This window comes from Styela clava, chromosome 1, assembly GCF_964204865.1.
Source record: "Styela clava chromosome 1, kaStyClav1.hap1.2, whole genome shotgun sequence".
NCBI lineage: Eukaryota > Metazoa > Chordata > Ascidiacea > Stolidobranchia > Styelidae > Styela > Styela clava.
The window spans coordinates 13,711,728-13,735,676 of record NC_135250.1 but is presented as its reverse complement, the minus strand read 5'-3'; the positions used below and the strand labels follow the sequence as shown (position 1 = coordinate 13,735,676).

The 23,949-nt window shown below is 35.3% G+C and overlaps 3 protein-coding genes across 3 annotated transcripts; 2 read left to right on the top strand and 1 right to left on the bottom strand.

Annotated features, from left to right (window-relative positions):
* Nucleotides 1–14: 14 nt before the first annotated feature.
* LOC120344776 (uncharacterized) lies at nucleotides 15–2,718 on the top strand. Its single transcript, XM_039414089.2, has 4 exons — nucleotides 15–152; nucleotides 337–583; nucleotides 1,653–1,948; nucleotides 2,512–2,718. Exons 2-4 carry the CDS (start codon nucleotides 374–376, stop codon nucleotides 2,639–2,641), a joined length of 636 nt encoding a protein of 211 aa, XP_039270023.2. The 5' UTR covers nucleotides 15–152; nucleotides 337–373; the 3' UTR covers nucleotides 2,642–2,718.
* Nucleotides 2,719–2,909: 191 nt separating this feature from the next.
* LOC120344766 (uncharacterized) lies at nucleotides 2,910–7,187 on the bottom strand. The gene is made up of 5 exons (XM_039414082.2): nucleotides 6,919–7,187; nucleotides 5,673–5,815; nucleotides 4,131–4,339; nucleotides 3,241–3,342; nucleotides 2,910–3,152 (listed from the first exon to the last, which is right to left on the bottom strand). The coding sequence occupies exons 1-5, from the start codon at nucleotides 7,080–7,082 to the stop codon at nucleotides 2,973–2,975; spliced, it is 798 nt and encodes a 265-aa protein (XP_039270016.2). The 5' UTR covers nucleotides 7,083–7,187; the 3' UTR covers nucleotides 2,910–2,972.
* A 742-nt stretch (nucleotides 7,188–7,929) lies between these two features.
* LOC120338506 (sodium- and chloride-dependent taurine transporter-like) lies at nucleotides 7,930–23,116 on the top strand. Its single transcript, XM_039406527.2, has 15 exons — nucleotides 7,930–7,949; nucleotides 10,443–10,629; nucleotides 11,396–11,579; nucleotides 14,305–14,436; nucleotides 17,218–17,560; nucleotides 18,089–18,221; nucleotides 18,728–18,862; nucleotides 19,146–19,250; nucleotides 19,676–19,799; nucleotides 20,006–20,118; nucleotides 20,367–20,504; nucleotides 20,756–20,858; nucleotides 21,850–21,950; nucleotides 22,384–22,554; nucleotides 22,765–23,116. The coding sequence occupies exons 1-15, from the start codon at nucleotides 7,945–7,947 to the stop codon at nucleotides 22,957–22,959; spliced, it is 2,169 nt and encodes a 722-aa protein (XP_039262461.1). The 5' UTR covers nucleotides 7,930–7,944; the 3' UTR covers nucleotides 22,960–23,116.
* Nucleotides 23,117–23,949: the final 833 nt, after the last annotated feature.

The window sequence follows — 23,949 nt, the reverse complement described above, 5'->3', positions numbered from 1 at the left end:
AAAAGAATCACTCGAGCACAAATTACGAGGAAATGATAATAAGACAGATTTACTGGTGAAGGGAAGACGCGATATTGAGCAGCGACACCCAAGGTTCTAATATCTAATTTAAAAAATTAGAATTTAGAGTTTTGAAACGATTGATATCGAAGGTGAGTACCGTACGAATTATCCAACTAACACCTCTTACTATAATAGATAGATAATAAATATAGATTAGTTGATAACTCTACCCTGCATCAAAATTTCAACGATAAGTTCATCAATTTTAATTTTTGTTATCCTTTGGTTGAATTGGCAATCACTTCTTAATTTATTTAATTTATTGTTTTTCAGAATGAGTATAAATAAACAATACAAACTATAAGGTAATATGCGAATATTTTGGATGCAAAGCCCTTTTTTCGTTTTTTCAATTTACGCTTTGGCTTCCTGTCATGGTCAAAGAATATGTTCAACACATTATCACTGTTACGACAAAAATACAAACATTACTTATAAAGATGGAGATGTTTGGAATTCAATCAATTATCAAAAAAATTCGTGTGCCGAATGTATCTGCATGGAAACTAAGGAATATACTGTGAGTATAAATATAAACATGTTTCAACATAGGCTTATAAAGTCTAGACTTATAAGTCTACTCTAGACCAGGGGTGTCAAACTCATGGGTTTTCGTGGGCCGCATTGCAATTTTGGAATTATTCAAAGGGCCGCAAACATTTCTGGTCAATTTTTAATAATGTATACTTGAAGTATATTTTTAGACAGGTGTAGTTTGTGACATATATTGTGATGCAATTAAACAGCCGAATAGAGTTTTGTTATTTTCTTGAATTTTAAATGCCATTTACATATTAATTTTTCCATTTTACTATTATTTAAATTCACTGTATTTATTACATAAAATCATAAATTTTTATGTGCAACTATCCAAATCATTTTTGAACAAAGTTTTGATAAAGGAAGAATAATACATACACTAAAAATGACTTAATCTAAATATATACCCTCAAAATTTACAAAAATACCAAAGAATAAACTCAGTGTTTTTTTTTATTACATATGTCCTGACGTTTGGCATCTGTTTTGTGCCACCAGCGGTAGCAGTAGCAACTCTAATTAACGAGGTCACATGATCATCGGTTACTCTGGATCGTTGAGAATGTTTGATTAATTTCAGTAAAGCAAAAATATTACGTTTATCTTTTCATGTATAGATCAGTAAACAAGCAAATGACTGACTTTTCGGATCAGACATTTCCCGCCACATTTCGCGACATTTCCTACCATCAATTTCACTTTGAAAAATGTAATATATATATATATTTAGATAAAAAATATATATATAAATATTACAATTATTGTTAAGCGTTCGAGGGCCGCATTGGAAGTTCTCTGGGCCGCATGCGGCCCGCGGGCCGCGAGTTTGACACCCCTGCTCTAGACCATAACCAATAAGTCAAAAAAACATCAGACAATAACATCGATTTGAAAATCAATTATTTATTCACGTAAACGTTGTTTTCAAGACCAACTATATAATTTTGTTCAGCGCTATTTCGAGTGATATTATCATTATATTATCAAATATCAACTCCCTTTTTTCGGAAATCACCAAATTTTGAATAAATTGTAATTTTGTTTTAAAGGTATCTTGCTTTGATCTGGAATTTATCAATAAAAGCGACGCAAAAAGTCGAATGAAACGCCACTACAAAAATTCTGATAGCGAGAAAAAATACGGAGTGCCTCCATCTTCTCGCAACACCATAGTACATTATGACATTGAACACATAGAGGAGGACGCCTTCAAAATAAAATGCCGTAAAGGAACGATCAATGCAACGATGCAACGATCAGGAAAAATTAATTCGAAAAGTGAAAGGATCATAATAAAACAAAATCATCACTTTTTTACTAAAAGAATAATGCATTGCTGCAAAAAGTAAGACTTATTTTTAGCGTAAACCGATTAATTAATTTCAAATAACTCTTTAGCTTTCACTATACCTCCCGGGCACTGTTCTGTGTTATGACCAAAATTTTCCAAACCCGCCGTTTTTCGCTAGTCGATCTTGGTGAGCTCAGGCTGGAATACCGGTCTCATGGTTTCTCGATCGTGTCAATCAATATACTTTCGCATTGTGCTTTCGTTAGTTCATAATGGTGTGAAATGTTATGGTATAAATGTTTTTATGGTTGGGTGCCGAAACAGCATGTAATTCGATTTCCAAAGATGTCCCATCATAGGGAAGCGTTCTTTTTCCACCTTTATTATAGACGGGTGAAAGTGAATATTTATCAATTTATGTGACGTAACAACATTTCAGTCATTTACACCTACCGTATTTTATTTGAACCCTAGGCCATTATGCAGGAAAGACAAGGGAGCACATTTATATACATATATAGCCTACACTTAAATACGTGTGACCGCCTGTGATTTCCAGTCTAATTTGTCGATGAGTTAAAGTGTATTTCATGTCATGATGAATATTTCCATTTCAGGGTATCGTTCTACAGAGATGTCGATCCATCCTGCACTGTCGTATTTGATGAACTTTGTAATTCTCAAGTTGTTAACAGAAGATTTCCAGGACTTCCTTGCAATAAACCATTTAAACTAACTGTTAGCTAAACAGTGCATTTTTTTCTCGACTTTCTGTCTATATCTTTTTTGTGGGTAAAAATGTTTATGAATATAATTTCAGTTTATGGATCTTTTCAAGCATGCCGTTGGCTTGGGAATATTTTACGTACTTCTCCATATTTAAATATTTGATAACTACTGGCTCCTGGAGCGTCGCAATGGAATTTGGAAGTGGAAGATTCAGATTTTTTTACCATTAATACACAAAAATTCAATATGGCGGAATTCTTACTAAACGCGATGTAAGACGCGAGTGTAAAATATATTACTTTTCATTTTATTAAAAGGTTATTCAGCTAAAAACTTGTAAAAAAAATGTTTAGGGTTCTGTGTCGTTCTTTGCAGTTGGTTGGTCGGATTCAACATTCTCCTGAGTTTCGTCGTCGTTAACGGGGGTCGAACTCGCCTCGGGTCCATGTTCCTCGACCACATCTTCGTTGCCACAAGCTTCAATGAACTCAACAATATTGCTTAATACGTTTTCAGCCGTTTGATTTAACTAAAAGAAAAAATTGAAAACGACTTTTTCACCAGTGACAAAGGACAAGTATGAAACACTGGCATATACATATGTTGAATAGGCATACTTCCTGTTGGTCGGGTATGGATGTCACTTCTGCATCTGGTTGATCTTGATTGGAGGGAACGTCTTCCGACTCTGGTAATTGTGCGGTGACGTCATCCGCTGCCTGGAATCAATATACGCAGTCAGTATTACCAATTCCGTTTAATTCATATATACGCGGAACGCGCACAATTAATTATGAAACTCTTCGGAATATTTTCATTCCTAATACAGCTCTTTAGCGCAATCGAAGGGACAAATAACAACGCCGCTTGGAGTGTAAAAGCTCCCGATATAATTGCACCTCATTAAATGGACCATATGCGAAATATAAAAAGATTTTTCTTGCCAAACTGTTTCTTATTATTTATCTCATAATTTCGTAAACGAATGCAGATTGATAAATATGCAGGTGTAAATTGGTGCACTAATTACAAAACTTCAAATCATTTAATAATATGTATCGCATTTTGACAAGTTGGACTAGTTGTTATTATTCGGTTCCCCAACATAAACTTAATCATAAAGTAACATATGTATAACAATATGTTTTTAGTGTATATCTATTTGGGATTTTGGCAACATGACATCATTCCAACAATTGATCTATGAATTGAGAATGTATTTTACATTGATTGAAGATTAGCTGGTATGTTCGATTATTATAGTCGACCAATGTAAAAACACTACATAAAAAGGCGAGTTAAAATCCCATCGTATAACATTACTGAACCGAGGATTGTGAGGTTCATTTTCTTTACTTATGTTATACCCACCAGATATAAAACTGTACTGTACCATTTTAAATCCATCGTGAATGATAAAACCTAATTAAAATTAAATACGAGATTTCTGTGCCACTATGTGCTATTTCTGCGTAAACTAGTGTTAATACCAAGCAGTGAAGTTTACCATAATGATGCGGCGCAGAACTACAACGTCATCTTCGGAGTCTTCGTCTGAATATGCCGTATGTCCTTGTATCAAATCTGTATCAACTATATAATCCACATCATCGTCGGCTTCCCAACCATCACCAGCCGCCCGAAAATCCGCATCAACAGAAGTATCGGCTTGTTGGTCCAACATTTCAGCGTTATTCTGTACAGGCCTCTCGTTATCTGTGATACATTATTTTTAATTAAAAAATGACATTTCTTTCGGTATTCGGATCAAAAATTTTTTTCATAATTATTCTTTCACTGACGTTTTTTCCAAAGCTAAGTCATAAGACTCGCTGAAAATTTCGGTTGGGATTGGATTAGATGGATTAGAATTATCGTCGATTTCTTTTGATTAAAATATTATTCTCACTTTACGTTCTCTATATATATCAATTTCTGTGTGAATCCTTTAATGAATCTACATAATTTTTCTTATATCAATAATTACTAAGCGCGGGAAATATGAAGGGCAAGATTATGAAACTGAGGCTATGCCTTTAGTCAAGTCGATGTGCAATAAAACTTGGTGGCGCGAATAGGTACCGACCGGTAGGTGGTTTCTCGAATTTAGCGCATGAAAACTGAACCAAGGCGCGATCCTTCCCGATGCTATAGTGAGTAAATCCTAAAAGCCTGTGAAATCCACACATTTACAAAATAAGCAAGTACATTTTTAAATGTATAGCGGATATATATATAAACACTGGATGCACTATCGCTGGTAATTTGTGCACAATAAAAAACTCAATCGATTCCAGCACAATGATTAATTAGCCTGCATAACGCGGTTCTCAATCCGTGCAATTGCATCAAACAACATTATTAATTAACGACATAATCAATTGACATAACTAATACCTATCGTGTGATATTATCAAACACGTTACAAATTTAATTCATCTTCTTGGGAGTTTATGAGCGTACTATATTGAGCGTCACCCCAAAACACATAATAGCGAGGGTAGCGGGAAGAAACTGGTATTTCTGGGCTTGTCTATGGGACATATTTTTCTGTCCCTTTCCACCCCATAGCAATTATGGCTGTCCCATCCCACCCCATGGGATTCATTCCCATTGGAATAAAATTGTACATAAAAATTGTTAAATTTAGGTTTAGCGTCTACCAAATAGGACTAAATGTATTATACGAAGAGACGTGCAAAACAACAAAATTCACGGACTTTGTTAACTTTATATTCATAACTATTATACATGTGTCCATCAGCCCCTTCACGAAGTATATTGTTAATGTTGAATATCTTTTGTTCTTTATAACCAACAAGAGAGCTATACTCAAATATATGGACACGAAGTCCATAACGAAATGTTTTACCATCATTTCCCCGAGAATCATACGGTTTTCGTGTCCCATGGGAAATAAAAATGTGTGCTGTCCCATCCCATCCTATGGGACGTTTTCAATGGGATTCCCATGGACAAGCCTGGGTATTTCGATACCTCAACACAGCCAAAATAAAACCACTTTTAAGAGGTCCATTATATCATCTACCTGGTGTTGACTCTTCGGGAGAGTTTTCTTCGTCATTCCTTTGAGATTCCAATGAGGTGTTGAGCTGATGCTGATACTGTGCCGATTGTTCTTTCGATTTCTCCCATAACGAAGAAATTTTAAGCATACAGAAGGTTATATACCTGTAAATTAGTGTAAATCCACTCAATATCGAAGCGATGGTTTTCATAATATATTTCTAGTTAAAGACGGAAGCGTCTACTAATTTTACTCTTTGCCAAATTTTCAGATTTTGTGAATTTCCACTGCTATTCAACCTGCTTGTTCATTAATTTGTGCAATGCACTTTTGTTATTATTATGGTAAATTCGGAATAATGCACAAGATGAGTTTTAGTGCGAAAAGTGTCACATACAATACAAATTATGTTGCCCCGTGTTTACTAATACGAAAGCCAACAAACGAAAGCAAATAATTAAATGCATTATTTTTACAGAATTCAGGACTCAGGAGTATAAATCATTCCTAGATACATATTACAATTACAACTTTGTCTTATTCGAGGTCCCGAGCCCCCATTTAGTGAAAACTGCAAAGGTATGGATGTTGTTACTTGTTAGTATTATCTATTGTTGAGTTTTAAGCGGCAGACACGGGACTTGGGATAATTCAAGTCAAAACTGTCGAGAAGATTTATTGGCGGACGGGAATTCAACAAGCGGATTTCTTGAGAAAAATTTATTAGAAATAGTGAGAAGTCTTTTTCCAGTGATTGCCGTTTGAATCTTGTGCATAAATAATTTGTTAGAGATATTTGCACATAAAGTTAACAGAAAAGTCATTGTATTAGGGAAACAATAACCGGCACTTTAATTGAAGGTACCGTCAAATTTTGTATACTTCTAGTGACATCAACATGGGTTCTGTTACAGTTCGCAGCCGCTCTGACTGACAGCATATCATTTAGCTGAAAATTAGCGCATATGTAACGAAAATCATGAAGTAGTACTACATTCCATATAGTGTAGTTATGTGCGAGAGGATTGCTGGATTCCTCACCGCTGCAGGGTGGTTTACGTAAGCGCTGGTCGGTTACGGCTTCCTCCACCACCAAGTCCATGCTTCCAAAAAACAAATAACTGTCTAAACAATTTCATACCGACATTGACTTGTAACCGGACGAGAGGCCGTGGTTCGCCATATGATTAAGCCGTCTTATCGCCTTTCCCCTCTCCTGGGATAAATATGCAAATCCCTACCCTATGTGTATAAACTGTAGTCTTACCAGGAGATCACAAAAACAAGAACGACCACAGACGACACAACAATATCTTCATTTATGTTTGTCCAATCTCCAGTTAAGAGTCGCGCAAAGCAGCCGAAAACGAGCTCCAGAGCTGATGAAGACTGACATTCTATTCCATCGGGATGTTCTGAACATTGAAACATATTTCATGCCTAACCGTTATCTCTTTATCACGTTTCTTGATATTTACCGCTGTCGTTCACAGACCCCATCCCATCCGTCAGGGCTGTGTTTGCAAATTAAACCATTTGGAAATTACAATTACAGTGTAGGTGCTGTTGTTTCGTCACAATGTGGAAGGTCAGTTACGGGGAAAAACTATTTTGAGGAATCTCATTCTTTATAATATTAAAAAATTTCGGCCTTCACTGATTACATAACGTCGACTACAGAAAAGACATTGGATGACGTAGTAACAAGACCTAGTGCAAATAGAATCTATTGATAAATTGAGCATCGTGCAGATTTATTTTGGCAACAGTGACAAATCAGCAAAAGTTAATGGTGATTTCACAATGGAAATTTGTGCAGTCGCCCGGACAATTTCACGTGGGCGGATTGGTTGGCTCGTTTTCTTGGTATCGGTAGCTACCTGTCAGTTTTAGTGGTATGTTAATCGTTGGTTTTAGTAGTGCTTACCAATTCTAATTATAAAGCAAATAACTCAATTACCATTTTGTCTTTAAAAATCAGGCCCAAAGGCTGCAATAAATGAGGATAGAATTAGCTATCATTCTCTTAGATGCCAGTTAGAAGACTTTTTCTGGGATTAGGGGTCATGGGGCCTGGGAACATGGAACGCGGTACAGTTGTCACGTTACCAAGCAGTGATGCAGTATATACAATGAATTGTATTTCATCTTTCGTCTATAACCAAAAACAAAAAAGAGATGAACAACCCAGACTAAGGCGACGAGAAGATCGATGAAATAGACAAATCCTGAAGCATGGTTCATGACGAGGGCTGAACTTACATTAGTGGAAAAGCACATCACAACATTCTGAATGAAGTAATAACAGCATACATATGAACACGATAATATAAAATTTACGGAAACTTTTACTCAAGTGTAAATTGGGTGTGCCCAAGTAGTGAACAGTACAAAACAATTTGTTACAACAATTATGTGACGAAATGCGAATCACAATATTAACAACTTACGCTTACGTTGTTACGCTGCTGTTTTTGAGGAAATAACGAAAACTTTTGACATTTAATGACATTTGCTAATAAGAAGACAGAAACAACCAAACTTGAAAACTTGTTTTGCAACAAAACATTGAAGTTTCCATCAATTTTACATAACATTTCATAATGTTTTATTCACATATGTGTGTGTGTGTACATTGTGTTTTCCGGTTTGAAAACCCAAAAACTATCTCTCTCATTCCAGTCGTAGTTTGAACTGGTTCACGGCGGCGTGAATCAGTTGTTTTCGTGGGCGGCGTGGCTGCGTGCTCGCTCATTCGCCTGTTGTCTAAATCACGATGCCTGCGCTCAAACGGTTCAAATTTTACCAGCTGTTTAGCAAATTGCTCATCTCTACTAATAAATGATCACTAACTTATTGTTCAATGTCAACAGAGTAAATTATTTTCCACCCCTCAGGAACATGAACTAATGCATTTTGTAATTTCATGAAAATTGATATTTCTGCCGCTCTCTTGTTCAGTCATTTCTGTATTTGTACAGTTGTAATGTTAATTCCCTATCATTGTTTGCAAAATCACAATATGATGTATACAAAGGATATCAGGATAAAATTCAGTAGCCTCAACCGATAGTCTGTGTTGTCAGTTATTTCGTTCTATTGCATGGCTGGGCACGAACCGCGAGCTGGCAATTACGGGTGCGGTACCGGTACCGCTCTTACAGACTTAAGACTCCAGTGTCACCGTCTGACCGTGCATGTACCGGTACCCCTACTTGCACATCAGCATATTGCAGTATTGATTAATAAAAATTAAGCCTTGGGACATCGCTGGTACGGTAGTATCTTAACAATTGCGCAACTGTTTATGGTATGATTTGCTGATTCAGCAAAAAAATAGCCTGAAGCAATGCTTGTTTTTTGCTTTTTCAATGAAGAATGTAGAATTTTAGTCCATTTCAAGTTATCTAGTTGTTTAGTTTCCAAGTTTAGCATACGGTACCAATATTGCAGTAAGCTTCACTATAAATTGCCCCAATGCAGAAATGATTCTGACATACAGACATAAAAAAGTGAAACACTGGAAAGGCAGAAAGGTAAATTTTATATTGAATTTGATGCACCAGACACAAGGTTCATTAAAGTGCAGTATTTCAGTATTTACTCAATCAGATTTATGAGGTACAATAAATAGCCAGTACCAACTGGTTGAAAAGTGGAGTCTATACAGCAATATAGATAATAATGTTGTCGCCAATAATAAGCCACAGAGAAATTGTTTAGTTGGACAGTTCTGGTTCCTGCTGGTTTCAAGTTAAATCAGAAAATGCATTCAAATAAAAAAATATTGTTAAGAGTACACAGCTACTTAAATTTTTAAATGGCTTGTTGGCAGGACTAAAAAGATGATGGAATTCAGTCCACTAGCAACAGTTGTGAGTTTAATTGAACTAGAGTCTGAATGTTAAAATGACAGCCCTGAAAAGATTTGATTTAGTTAAAAAGTTCTGAAGTTCCTGCTTGTTTTAAGTGAAATGCGAAAGATATAAATCTTTTGATTATGGTGATCATTTAGTTAAATGCTATAATGATTGGATTTGATTTTTTAATGCATTAGATTTATTAATCTCGGCCACCAATTCTCATACTAAATTCTTCAAGAATCTAAATCTCTAAAAGAATCTTCAATATTGTCATCTTACATCATGGAAACCTTATCATTCTGTCATTATTTGTCAAGCAAGTTAGTTCTACACTCGGGTGTACAGATGGTTTAGCTTGTAGGTATATCTAAGTAGTCCTTAAGTACTGGACTGGATATACTGGGAATGTCCAATGTTGTTTTTTGATTTATATTGAAGAAAGGTGTTTCCAACACATTTCACCACTGAAATTGTTATTGCAGTATTGGGTGTTGGCGAAATAAAGTGGGAATCGGATCCAATAAACCAGGGCTACTCAACTATTTTTACCGAGGATCCGCATTCAAAATTATTTGGATCCGGTCTTTCCAGATATAATATTTCGGAATCCTTAAATGCGCACTTCCTCGAGCGGATAATGATTGTCTGCTGATCGTATAGCTATTCATATATATTCAAAGTTATAAAATTCATTTTATGAAAGAAAACTTAAAAAGTGGGGCTAATGATCCAAATTAATGGATTAGGTGCGGTCCAAATCCAATACTCGAAAGGTCCGGATTCGGACCGCGGTCTGCCAGTTGAGTAGCCCTGCAATAAACTACAATCTGACATTACATGCCCGCACTCTGTCACTTCTGCACTTGAGGAATAATAATTTTCAATTGAATTAATCAGTTTTGAAATGTATTATATATTATCGTTTCAGATATACAACAGAAGTTTGTAACCTACATTTATGCCAAACTTCCATTATCTGGTATCATTACGTTACGTGCACAAAAATCAAAATGGTTGAAGGAAGCAACTCTAGTAAGCCATCCAGTAATATGAATGGTGAAATTGATTATTGCAATGGTGAAATTGACCAGCAAGATAGTCTCTTACCAGCTGAGGTATATTGCTAAATGTATTTGTTGTTTTTATTTTCCAATTCCTTCTATCTGTTCTATTAAATTTTGCTCTGTGAATTTGAAAGGGCATATGACATGACAGTCACTCTCTGGGTGAACATTTAATGTGAATCTGCGTAATAATAATTAATACTATCAAATATTGTCAGGTCGTTCATTATATGATTTGAGATATGTTACATTTTTTTTCCCTCTGGATAGTTATATTTGAGTATCCTATTCCATAGGTTCCATTACATTTGAACCCACGTACATTTGAACCCATGACAATTGCACCTGTATGCTATTGCACCTATGGAATTTTTTTCGTTTCACGCATAGTTAAACCCATACTAACCCTAACCCATGGGTTTTAGCACCCGCATATAGATTGAACCCGTGGATATACGCATGGGTTCAAATGTACGGTCACCATTCCATATAATGTCTATGACAGCATTACATGATTTTTTTTATTCTGTTGTATGAATTTTTTCATTATTTTAACCAAAATAATTTTGTCTGGCTGTAGATTTGATAATTGAGGTGTACCAAGATTCGGACCTCCAGAATTATGTGCACCAAGATGGCGCACAACCTGAACATAGTTGTGTACCAGGTTAGGGTTCAGGTTGTGCGCCATCTTGGTGCACATACTTCGGGAGCGCCCAAGATTCCTATTAATAAATAATTTGGTCATTCAATTTGCTCATCAATATCAAATTTTATTGAATTATCTGGTCAACTTAAGCTGCACATAATCCTACAGGTTTTGATGGAGTCTGATTTTTTCAATGGGATTGAAAAGGAGACCAAGAAACCTGATTCAGGTGAAGCAATTGTTAGAGAGAAATGGTCTCGAAAAACTGATTTTCTTCTGTCCGTTGCTGGTGGATTTGTGGGATTGGGGAATGTGTGGCGATTTCCGTATCTTTGCTACAAGAATGGAGGAGGTGAGATACCTGTTTTTATTGAACTTACAGTTGGATTTCAATTTTTGTTAGTGAAGCTAAATTCTATCAGGATTTCATTTAGCTTCGATTGCACAAATATTTTGGGTTTGAAAGAATGGGTAATGTTGTAGGAATTTGTTAATGAGATCATACTAAGAATATATTGTCCTCCATATATTTGTTTCCATTTGCCAATTTCCATATCTTGGTATTATCCAAATAAATTGTCAGATAAGGAAATGTGAATCAATATGCAAATCTGTTTCCATTTTTCAGTTCGATACGCCATTACACTTTTCCCTAAAATTGTTTCATGAATTTTATCGATGTGCTCATCAATAAAGTTATATACATTCATTCTTTATACAAAATTGTTTTTTACTTTATACCCTTTTGAATTATTTTCTTTCGACCACTATTAAAGCTTTTCTTAATATTCCAAATCCACAATTTCAAATCAAATTTAGTAGTTTTGTTATTAGTTCAGTTAGCAAATTAATATTATATGTAAAACTACCGATATTACAACATCTTTATCAGCAAAAAAAAAACAATCCCCATTTTTAATTATCAAAACATCTGTCCTAATGCTTGATCTTTCAGTTGCAATAGTATGGACACTTGTAAATTTTTTCAAGTATTTTGTAAAATGTTGCTGCTCAGTTGCCAAGTAAAAATTTGCAGTTACGGTTTTACAACCTTATTTTGCATAATAAATTGTTTTACATAATTATTTATGGTTTTATGATCATGAGCTAATAAGCCTAAATAAAGGTCTTATTAAATTATAAAACAAAGTTTTAACTGTCATAATGCAGTGACTATGATGTTGTGGTAGGCGAATGCCAAATTAATTAAATCACATCAGGAAATGATAACACAGCATAAAGGTTATTATAATATCCTCATGAGAATAGCATGCCTACGAGATATATATACTGTTATATTATGAGTGTCAGATTGCCCTTCATTTTCATTTGATTGCTTGGAGCCTGTGCGCTGTGCCATAACCCATCAGCAAATGCATTCCATTCAGACCACTTTATTGAGGCTGTTATCATCTTATTAATAGTGTTATCATCATAAAATAATTTCCCTCCCATGGGTTAATTGCGCTAAGATCAGAAATATGGGTGAAAATTAAATTTATACTGGTGTGAATAGTCTAATATGACTTGTAAAATGTTTTCTTTTCTTTATTCATGATGGAGAGTGGAGACTCCTCTGGAGTCGCAGAAATTCTTTGCCTATGATATCATCACATGATTATATCATGACATGTAGACTAAACTAACAAATGTGGCTAGTTGTTTACAATGTTTGGAATTTTAAATATGGGATGAAAATGCAAAATAACTTCAAATGAAGGATAGAGCAGGGGAAAATGACACGAGTTTTTCTACTCTAAATATTCTAGATATTTTGTTCGATTATTATATTTAATTAAGTTCAAAATACCGTTTTCATTCAATTCTCAGCATAAACCGATAAACATAACTAACTACCGGTAGTGAAGTCTGCCTGCCTGCACACTTTCTGCCTACAGTCCTACATGTTTTGATATATACTGATTTTTGCCACTAGATAAAGCAATATGTTATTGACAATTGGAATCAAACATATTATAATATTACAGCATAGAGTATAATTATAAAAAGCAAGAATAAATGGTGATTTAGAATTGAGAACTGCCAGTTATAATCAGACACACATTGTTAAAATAATTTTGATCCAATAAGAATTTCAACACATATTAGCATATTTCAAGTTGAATGTGTATGTTGGAAACTTTGAGTGTAGAATTTTGTTGCATAACAACATACATAATCTCATAGTTTGTTACATAAGTTAGCTCATACATTTTTCAAAGCTTGTTTCAGTCATATTTTGCAGTGCATAATCATTGAACAATCCGGAGAGGAAATTGCTAATTTCCTGAAGTCGCTATGTGCCTGTGCGCCGTGTATATGATATTGGATGACTTTTAATGCCATTTGGTTTTTTTATCTTTGCTATAATAAGGTCCTATATGGCAAAGTGATATAACATGATTGTATCTATTCCACGACTGATAAGGCTTGGGTTTATATCAGACCATATGTTTAATTGCTGTTTAGAAAAGCATTCATAAAATATGCTTGCGTTAAAAATAATGACAATAAAACTGAGTTTTTTTTTTAATAAATAAATATTTTTGTTATCTAGAGACTTGAAAATAGCAATTTCTGCAGACATTATCTTGATTTTCCCCCCGAAAAGTCAATATTATTTGCATTTAAAATTTATAATGGTGAACTATGAATTGCATATTGACATCTGCTCCACTTATGGCAACCAAGGTTACTGTGTGGGTCACACAGAATTTTTGTGGACCCAAATATTTATATCTTGCTTTTCACTTCACAACAAACCTGGTAGCCTATGAAATTGAAAAAAAAATGGATGTTCATTCCAAATAAAACATCCCTTTATATCTAAACTATCTGTATTTGCTTACAATCTGATGACAGTATCACAAAGCTCATTCTTTCTCTGATACTATTTAGAGTAAACTAACGGTGGTACATTAGTAGATTGCTTATTCTTGGCCAACCTTATTGTCATTTCAAAAAAATTTTGCGGGCCATATGATATCAATTATGGGCCACACGTGTGGGGAATTAGTAATTACTACCATGTATAAAGTCCATAAGTAAAGTACAAAAGATTCATTTATTTTTTACAGGTGCTTTTTTGATACCTTATGTTGTATTCATGATTGGTGGAGGTATTCCTATCTTTTTTCTTGAAGTCGCTCTTGGGCAGTATATGTCAGAAGGTGGCGTAACAAGTTGGAAATTAGTCCCAATTGCAAAAGGTGAGCATCGATTTTTCAGTTTTTTTACAAGCAGGTTCAACCGCATAGATGACGATGCAACAAGACTCAACAACAACATCTGTGTTGCAAGATATTTTACAAATGCATGCATTGGTGATATTATTAATATAACATATTAATATATACATTCATTGTAGTAGATAAAATAAATGTTTCCCCCCAGCTAGTACAGAAAATATAGAAGCAGATAATTTCAAATCTTTCTATGATCAATGTAATATCATTACTCCCATTATTTTTATTTGAATTGCTTTCCCTACAAAATGTACGATTTTTCTACTTCAGTCAATGCATTTTATTAATGTATTTTAATTTGTGTTGAGAAACACATTTGGTTCATTTATCTATATCAAGAAGGTGTAACCACACAAGGACATAATTATGAGCCACTGTCATTTTTAAAATAATCTTGAAATGAATTTCAAAGCCTAATGCTGACAAGTTTATAAAGGATACTGCCAATGTAATAGCTTAACTGATTTTGTCAGTCTACAATGTGGGCAATTATTTTTCTTGACTTGCATTTACAATAGAAGAAATCTTTTTCACCCCAGAGTAGGTAATGTCAGATGGGAAGCCATGTATTCAGAAATCTAGATTTCGGAAAATTCGATTAATTAAATAATTATTTGTGGCAAGTTATTAGTACACTGCCAGCCATTAATTGCTCGAATCCTAATATGAATTCACTGGTTATTCCCACCTGAACAATCCTCTCTGTTCTGTGATAGCTATTTAATTTTGCTTTCCTTTTGTACCCAGCAGGCAACTGCGACAAGGTGAGGTCGACAGGTATCCTGCTGTGTAACAAAAGATGACCTTTTTGTATACTTTATGCTTTTCTATGCTATATGTATCAAGCTAAGACTGGCCATGAGGCTGGCCCATTGGAGTGTTTTTGTTTGGTTTAACATTTCGGTTTATTGACACTGAATAGGAGTACAAAATGAATAAAATATAGGTTGAAAAGTATAGATCTCTAAAGCGATATAAATATCTCGAGAACCTTTTGGTTGTGAAAAACCTAATAATATCTGGAGTTCAAATTCAACACAAACATGAGAATATCTCCGGCTATAAGTAGCCTATTTACATTTCGAATGATAAAATGATCTATCAACAATACAAATAAATCTAGGAAAAACGTGATATGCGGCTTATTGTGGTTTGCTATCCCAGCGCTCCGTAATTGCTCCAGCTTCATTTCAATGGCGCATTTCCTCAGTCATCCGTCGCCGATATTTAGGAATATCAACCAAAACCTTGTATTTTGCGTTGGAACGAAAGCCACCCGCGCACCCAGAATTAAAATGGTTTTGGTATTGTCAATCGCAAAAATAATGAACCACACCGTGAATACTGATTATGATTGGACTGAAACCCTTCGATAACAATTGAAGTTGACAGTTTGTGTACTGTTGAATTTTGAAGTAACATCGTAATACGGAATTAATCATTATGTAATCATAATATATATTGTAGGTCGCCCTATCATGTAACGGCGCAAAATCGGTCCATGCATTGCAAACCATTTACGAAAATAAAGAGTTGTTGCCGCCAAAATCCATGGTTAAATAACATGACTGCGCGGTGGCCCTGATCTTAAATTCGCCTCATTTAATAAGTTCCAACCGTCTTTTAGTACCAAGAATCCAGTATCACCTGAAATCGTCCTCTCAAATATTAAAACTTCCATGAAATTATTGCAAGGATTAGCGCATGTTTTGCTTTTCAGCAAAATCAATAGATAGCGTGTAACTCTCAATCCAACAAATAGTTATTTTCTTGCTTTTCCATTCTGTTTACTGTATACAAGAGTTTGTTCAGATTAGGTTAGATATCAATTGCCACAGAAATTTATCGAATAGCCTAAAGACATCGTATTTCTTTAAAACTTTTCCGTTTGTCAAAAAGTCAATACACGTATGGTCACGTACAAAATTAATCCGCGGTATTTTTGGTGAAGAGCTCAGGCAACAAAGCGCGGGAGAAAATTTCTTATTGTGCTCAATATACCGCTTTCCAGACGGCCGGCGTTGCTACGCTTCGCGATTCACGACCATGTCGCGTATCACGTCGATAGAAAATCGCTATACACAGTGGGAGACTTACTGGGTATTTTCCTATACGAGCCAGTACATTTCCACAGTATTTTTTCGCTTGGCAACGAAACATATGGTTCGCCTGTGCGCGTCTTTCCGCATTGTGCATTCAAATGACTTATTCAATTATTGATGACGGGACCTGTGACTGCATGTCATTGTATTTTGTTAAAAGATCATGGGTTCACAATATTGTGAATAAACAAAAAATGAAATGAAAATTCTCCATAATATTTTAAATAGAATCGAATAATAAAATTAGTAATTTCTCCGATATATTTCAGTAATTTAATAGTGGATAGGATTCTGACGTTAAATATTCCATTACCGTCAATATGTATTGTGCAATATACACGAGAGTTATATACAAAAAATTTAATTTAACCAAAATCCCGGAAACTTCAACCGAAATGTGGCGTTTGTTTTGATAGGATTTCTTGTGAACATTCATGCACAATAGATTTGAATGGAAGTTAATTTGTTGCTTTTGTGTTGGTTGAGTATTTTCAGTGTTGGAAAATCTTGGATTGTTTTAAAATGCATCGGAGATTGACCACAGCCCTTTAATATAACCTATAAGATTTGACGTTTTTGTTTTGGGAATAAAATTAAAAAAACCAAAACACAAAATCGTTGAAGAATGATGATGATTTTCCAGGAATTGGATACGCTTCCATGGTGATAGTCAGCCTTCTCAACATTTACTACATTGTTATTCTTGCCTGGGCAGTCTTCTACTTATTCCAAAGTTTTACGCTGGACCTACCCTGGGCTAAATGTGGCGAATACTGGAACACTCCATGCTGCGTGGAGGACTTTAAAACCCTTAAGCAACTCAGTAATAATACGAACTTTCTCAATGCCACTGCAAACCAAAGTAGCAACAGCTCCATTTGGTCTTCCACCACCGCCTCAAGTCAAGCCACAACCACTTCAGGGTATCTCGTCAACACGTCGTTATGCGAAGGAAACTTCACCAGCCCCGAAACAGAATTCTGGGAGTCAGTATTGTATCAGTGTAACGAAATCTCTTAAAATATAATATCATCCTTTTTGGAAATGTTTTTTAACTTACATGTTGAATTACAGGCTGCTTCCGTTGGTTTTGTAGATAGATATATTTGTGCATTTGAAATAACGACATTATCTTCTTTTGTAGCCTCATTGTGTTTATGATAAAACACAATTTTGTTGACAGATAATTGGAAATTTTATAAAAATTCTCCTCAAAATTCTCATTTTTGCAAATTTCAATTAATTAATAATTAAATGAGAATTACTTCGATCGCAAACAAAACTGATGAACTTGGTGTTTTTGGTGATACTAATTAATTTAATTTGGCATCGGGAGATGTAAAATGATTGGCCGCACATTTTAAACGAATTATTTGTTTGTCCCGTTGGTCTAGAAATTTTGTAGACCATTCCGCTAATTTTTGCTTCTTTTTTATATGTGCATTCTTATCAATTTCAACATTCGTTCGTCAACGATAAACTACGAAATCGCTTCAATTGTGAACACCACACAGACGACGAGTTCTCGGCCTCTCCTCCGGGCTTGGTGATATAGGTGGTATTAGATGGGAATTGGCTTTGTGCTTGCTGGCGTCATGGGTGATTTGCTACTTCTGCATTTGGAAAGGAGTGAAGTCCACCGGGAAGGTATGGAAACGTATTCAAATTCAATAGAGGTTTCTCGCCCGAAAAATACATAACTGCTATTAATGTTTCAGCAACATACCATGAAGGCACAACGTTGGATGATATAAACAATTTTTTTTTAAGTGACTAGTGTTTTTTAATTCACACGGGACTCATGTCTAATCGATTGTTTTCAAACTCACCTTGTTTTATTAATTCTGCTTTCATCTCAATTTTACATAAGACAATTCCTCGGTTGTAACATGCTAAGAAGTGAAGCAGGAATTTCTATGTTAAATTCTATCATGGTCGAAATTGCTCCGTATTACTGTCCGAACATTGTTTAAATATTGCAATGAAAGTTGTAAGACGAGAATTTTAACGATGCCATTGCCATATTTTTAAAAAACTCAGCGCGGCAAACCAAGACATTAATACGAAATATGTGTACAAAAAATCCGACACCGAATTCATTCTAATAAGGATCGATACAAATTAATGCTGAATTTTCAAATTTCTATCCACAGGTCGTTTATTTTACCGCCACATTTCCATTCGTTATGCTTATCGTTCTACTTGTCAGAGGTGTGACATTACCCGGTGCTGTAGACGGAATTTACTTTTATCTGGTGCCGCAATGGGAGAGACTTTCAGATCCACAGGTTATTACTCATAAACGTTGCTGCTTGCTTCTCTGTTATCGTTTGCACTATCAGTGTGGGAACTGTTTAAATATTCCAGTTTGCTGTGATAATTCAGAAATCTAACAGTTTTGTAGAGCAGTGGTATCGATGTAATAACCAATACGATATGTCATTCGATGGCTTTTTTTGATATGCTTGTATCACGTTCATTATTACCTCTTTCCTTTCGAATATAAATGTGGAAAAATTAGAATTGTCATCATTTTTTAATTCACACTCACAAGTGTCTATTTTTATACAGGTGTGGTTGGACGCTGGAACTCAGATCTTTTTTTCCTATGCGATTTGTCTTGGTGCTATGGTGTCTCTAGGAAGTTATAATAAGTACCATAACAACTGTTTTAAGGTTTGTGTATATTGCGTTTTTTTTTAGTAATTCAACATCGCATGATGACAGCGAGAATCTCTTGTGTGAATGAGCACGTTTTCTAATTTGTGTAAATATTTTGATATCTTCAATTCGTTTATTCAATAGTGGAATCAAAACAAGCCAAGTAGTTTTCAGGGTCACCGCGCTTTCATATCGCAATCTGTCAATGACATACACGGCCTTATTATAGCGATATAAAATAAAATATTCGTCTGCTTTTTTATATAGTGATTCATTTCGTCTCTATTATCTTTATCTGTTCATAATATACAAGGTGCCTAATTAAAACGATATAAATGATATATTCGTCCGCCCTTTTATACAGTAATTAATGTGGACGCTATCGCAGATGGTTTATTAATCTCCTCTCATTTTAATAATCTCCTAATTATTATATACAGGATTGCATCGCACTTAGTCTTTTGAACTCTGGAACGAGCTTTATCAGCGGCTTTGCGATTTTCAGCGTCCTCGGATTTATGGCAAACGAAAGAGGCGTGGACATATCGGAAGTCGCCGAGTCTGGTAATTTTACAACTACGTTTTTTACTTGCCCACCAAACCTCAAATATTTTCAGTCAGTCATTGTTGCGAAATAAAATTCGACACCACCAGCATGATATATGAATTAATTGTTTTATTATCTTAAAATTCCGGCACGCGAATTTAAAAGACCATGTTGCTTTGTCGTGATGTTATGAAAAATAAATCTTATGATTGATTGTTTTCAGGTCCGGGTCTGGCCTTTATAGCTTATCCCAAAGCAATTACTATGATGCCGCTTTCAACACTGTGGGCAATTTTGTTTTTCATAATGATTATACTACTGGGACTTGATAGCCAGGTATATATTGTATATTTTTGAACAGTAGATCGTAGGTTAATATGCCATCGGGGATTTTGTGTTTCATATATATTATGTTGACAATAACAAATTTCAGCGTGTGTGCATGTTGACAATTGGCATATAAAGTTTCAAACGTTTCATCATGATTTCGAATATTCGTTAATCGTCACTGTTGTTTTTCTTCAAATGAATTGATAGATTTTGAGTGTTAGTTAATATTGACCTTCTTATATCTATTTAAACAGTTCGTCGAAGTTGAAGGCTTTGTGACGTCGTTCGTTGACCTCTACCCTAAGCAATTACGCAGAGGTCGTAATCGAGAGCTATTCATAGCCGCAGTGTGTTTTGTGTCCTATCTGATAGGGCTTCTTATGGTTACCAACGTAAGTCTTCATTTACATTCTCCATTCCGCCTTTCAGTATTTTAACGTCATCGATGTAAAATTGCAACGCCTGTTTACAGTTATCTTGGCATTCCGGTTATTTTCTGATTATCAAGATCTCATGTGAGCTGGCGTTGAAGAATTTTACCGCGATGACGTTCGATTTTGGTATTCGCAGTTATTTTACAACTCACTTTCTGTCATACCTTGCATAATATACTATTTTTTTTCTTTATAATAAATAATTTCAGGGTGGCATGTACCTGTTTCAATTATTCGACTACTACGCGGCCAGTGGAGTTTGTCTGTTGTGGGTGGCCTTTTTCGAGTCCGGATGTATAGCTTGGATATATGGTAGTTAATAGATACATTTAATTGAATTACAAAAAAATTGATACATTTTCCAAATTTGCGATTGCAGATTTTTTTAAACTTTTTTTGGATGATTTTCATCGCCTTAATTTTTAGTTCCCTTTTTATACAGCAATTCAGGTAAATATTTCGTTCCACAAATTCTTTTAAATTACCGTGTATGTAGAGCGTTCTTCTTTAAAAATTATTTTCTGCCTTATTCCTGTTTCATTTTTTTACATCATTCATATTCATCTCTTGACTTCCCGTTATTTGTTGAATGGTTTTGCGCTTACGTCACCTATATCAATAGTGATTTTGTAGAATGCCCTTCCCTTAGTTGTTTTCTCTGACGGTGGGCATTGAATCAATATCGACTGACATCTTTCACGTGTCGTTGGGCGCTCACTTTTGACCGGCAGTGTTTTTGTGGTGAAATTGCGGATAAAAATGGTTCGGTCTTTGGTCCACGCTCGTATTGAATAAGCAGCTGGAAAAAGTTCCTTGGTAGAATATTGCCGTCGAATTTCGCCACCGATATGTCACATATCCGTGGGAGATGAAAAAATAGGTGGAATAACTCTGGTGTCTTTTATGGTGGAAATATAATTTTATGTCATCCGAAGATAACTAGACATTATTCACATTACATTATTCATGATATCAATGTGCCATGTTCACGCAGTTTTCTTTCTTTACAGTGATAATATATGATGCCCACTCATTCGCAATTCTGTAATATCTAAGTAACACGAGTCCAGCGTACGAGAATTCAGTTGTATCAAGCATCCATACCATAAAAATTTCCGAGGCAAAATTTGTTAACTTTTCGAAATTCCCGATACTAGTGCAATATTAAATTATGCCAGTTGCCATAGTTCCGTGATATGGATTAATTAATATATTGTGCGCCAGCAGAATAAATTATTGCTGAAACACGAGGATAATATGTACTTTATGATACTTGGTGTAAATCGTGTTGTTCGTATTGCAGGTGCTGAGAAGATGTGGATGAAAATTACAAACATGATCGGTTATCGCCCGATGCCGATCATCAAATACTTGTGGCTTATTGTTACTCCTGTTTTAACCACGGTGAGTGAATTTTTTGAATAAATTCAAATATATATGAAGTCACCGTTCCTCCATTACTGAATTAGTTTGTTATTATCGATTGACCGTGTGTGGACGTGGACCAACACTTTTACCTTTACATGTTATCCCTCCCCCACTCTTCTCCGATCATTTATTCAATCTTTGAAGCATCCTCAACATTTTTTTTGCGCACAACTGGCTTTGCATAGTTCGAGCCACGTCCACAAATTTGTATTACAATAACTCTAAATAACTAAACAATATTAGTGAAATTACACCGAATACAACGTACCGGTAATATGGTAATAATTCCACACCGAAGACGACAAAAATCCCCCGTGGGTACGGGAAGAATTCCTTTCTATCTGGAAAACGCGTAGATTAGTAATTCTTCCAATACAACGTCTTCATTTTCAAAATTATTCGTACACAGGCGACTTTCATCTACTCGATGGTGAAATTCAAGCCTCTGAAGTACAACAAGGTGTACGAATATCCTGCATGGGGCGAAGGTATTGGCTGGATCTTGGCCCTCAGTTCTATCATGTTCATACCAGGATACGCTATATACAAGATGTTGACCACAAGTGGGACTCTTTCAGAGGTATGTTGACGTATGTTGTGTGACGTATGATGTGTGGTTAGTAAACACAACCAGTGAGTGGTTCGGGTGGGAGGGAATACTTCATTCTGGAATTGAATCGATTGATTTACTTATTAGGCCGATTAAGATGGGGAATTTTTAAGTTGGTAATGTATTCGTGTTTATTTGAATTTCTTGGCACAGTATGAACTTCATTTTTAATTCCTACAGAGATGGGAGACATTGACCACACCCCAATTGCGTAGAACGCATCCGGATTACGAAGACGACCGCGAAAAGGAATTAGTTTGTGTAACACAAGTCGGCGCTATTTACCACCAAGAAGATAAGATTGACACTGTGCTTTCGCCTCCTCCTGTGCTATCGCCTCCTCCTGATTATGATGAGGCCAGTAAAATGATTTGATAAAATCTTTTATTTTTGGTCGTTTGGAGCACTCCAAACTAATCTGTGGAAAATGCTTTTGCAAGACTCTTTAGTTAGTAGAAGGTAGTGGTCATTGCATTTTATTACTTGTAGATTGTGTGATTCTTAAAAACATGAATTAAAATCGTCATAGCGATTCTTTCATTTCACTGAGTCTAAGGAGTTGCCGCTTTGTTGTCGCAAAATTGTTGATTCTGGTACCCGCTAAGTTACTGGCAAAAAACAGCAGATTTGAACAGGTAATTCACTGGAAAACCAATGGGAGAGAGCGAGCGGATGGATATGAATTAAGAGATTTCAGTTGGCAACAGTTTAATCCCCACAGTTAGCAAAAAAGAAGAATATTATAAGGAAATGAATGGTTTTTATGGCAATATGTATTCAGGATCATCTCTTCGAGGGAGATTATTCAATAGTTGAGAATTTTTGACGTCATGATGGACAGGGATGGTCAACATGTTCTAATAGCGAATCGAATAATAATTTGTTTACTTCCAGTGAATGTATTATTATTGTTTCATTTTAAATGAGCAAGATTCTCGCGAACATATATTTTGGAGACCTCGAACCAGGTCAAAACGTTAACTCGTTCTGAAAATCTCTGGCAATTTCCATGTAGCACTATTGAAAGTCCCGGGATTTTCACAGTGAGTTAACGTTTTGATTATGTAAAAATACCGTTGTTGCCAGTATTTAATTAACGAGGAATACTGAGAATTTCGCTCTTCCCGAAGTCACTGAAGATAAATTTGTTCACTTAGCAAACGGTGATAATAAGATAAATTTAATTCTGGTTGTGACTTTACTCCTTTGAATATGTTTGACGTCTCTCGCCGATGATCGCTTTTAACATCTTTCGCTGAATGTACAGTTTTGCCAGAAATATAAAGCTAAAAACTGCGATGTCCACAGCAGCTTCGACCACCTAAATATTCGAAAAATAACTATAGCAATTATTAAGCTAGCAAA

Bases quoted from the DNA above. Each gene is read 5' to 3' on its own strand.
- LOC120344766 (XM_039414082.2), bottom strand. From the start codon at position 7,082: ATGTTTCAATGTTCAGAACATCCCGATGGAATAGAATGTCAGTCTTCA. The intron at 4,340-5,672 runs GTAGATGATATA...AATGTATCACAG, and splicing joins TCCCGAAGAGTCAACACCAG to ATAACGAGAGGCCTGTACAG. The intron at 3,343-4,130 runs GTAAACTTCACT...TATTGATTCCAG, and splicing joins TTCTGCGCCGCATCATTATG to GCAGCGGATGACGTCACCGC.
- LOC120338506 (XM_039406527.2), top strand. The intron at 10,630-11,395 runs GTATATTGCTAA...ATAATCCTACAG, and splicing joins ATAGTCTCTTACCAGCTGAG to GTTTTGATGGAGTCTGATTT. The intron at 17,561-18,088 runs GTCAGTATTGTA...AACACCACACAG, and splicing joins CCCGAAACAGAATTCTGGGA to ACGACGAGTTCTCGGCCTCT.
- LOC120344776 (XM_039414089.2), top strand. From the start codon at position 374: ATGCGAATATTTTGGATGCAAAGCCCTTTTTTCGTTTTTTCAATTTAC. The intron at 584-1,652 runs GTGAGTATAAAT...TTTGTTTTAAAG, and splicing joins TGGAAACTAAGGAATATACT to GTATCTTGCTTTGATCTGGA. The intron at 1,949-2,511 runs GTAAGACTTATT...TTTCCATTTCAG, and splicing joins ATAATGCATTGCTGCAAAAA to GGTATCGTTCTACAGAGATG.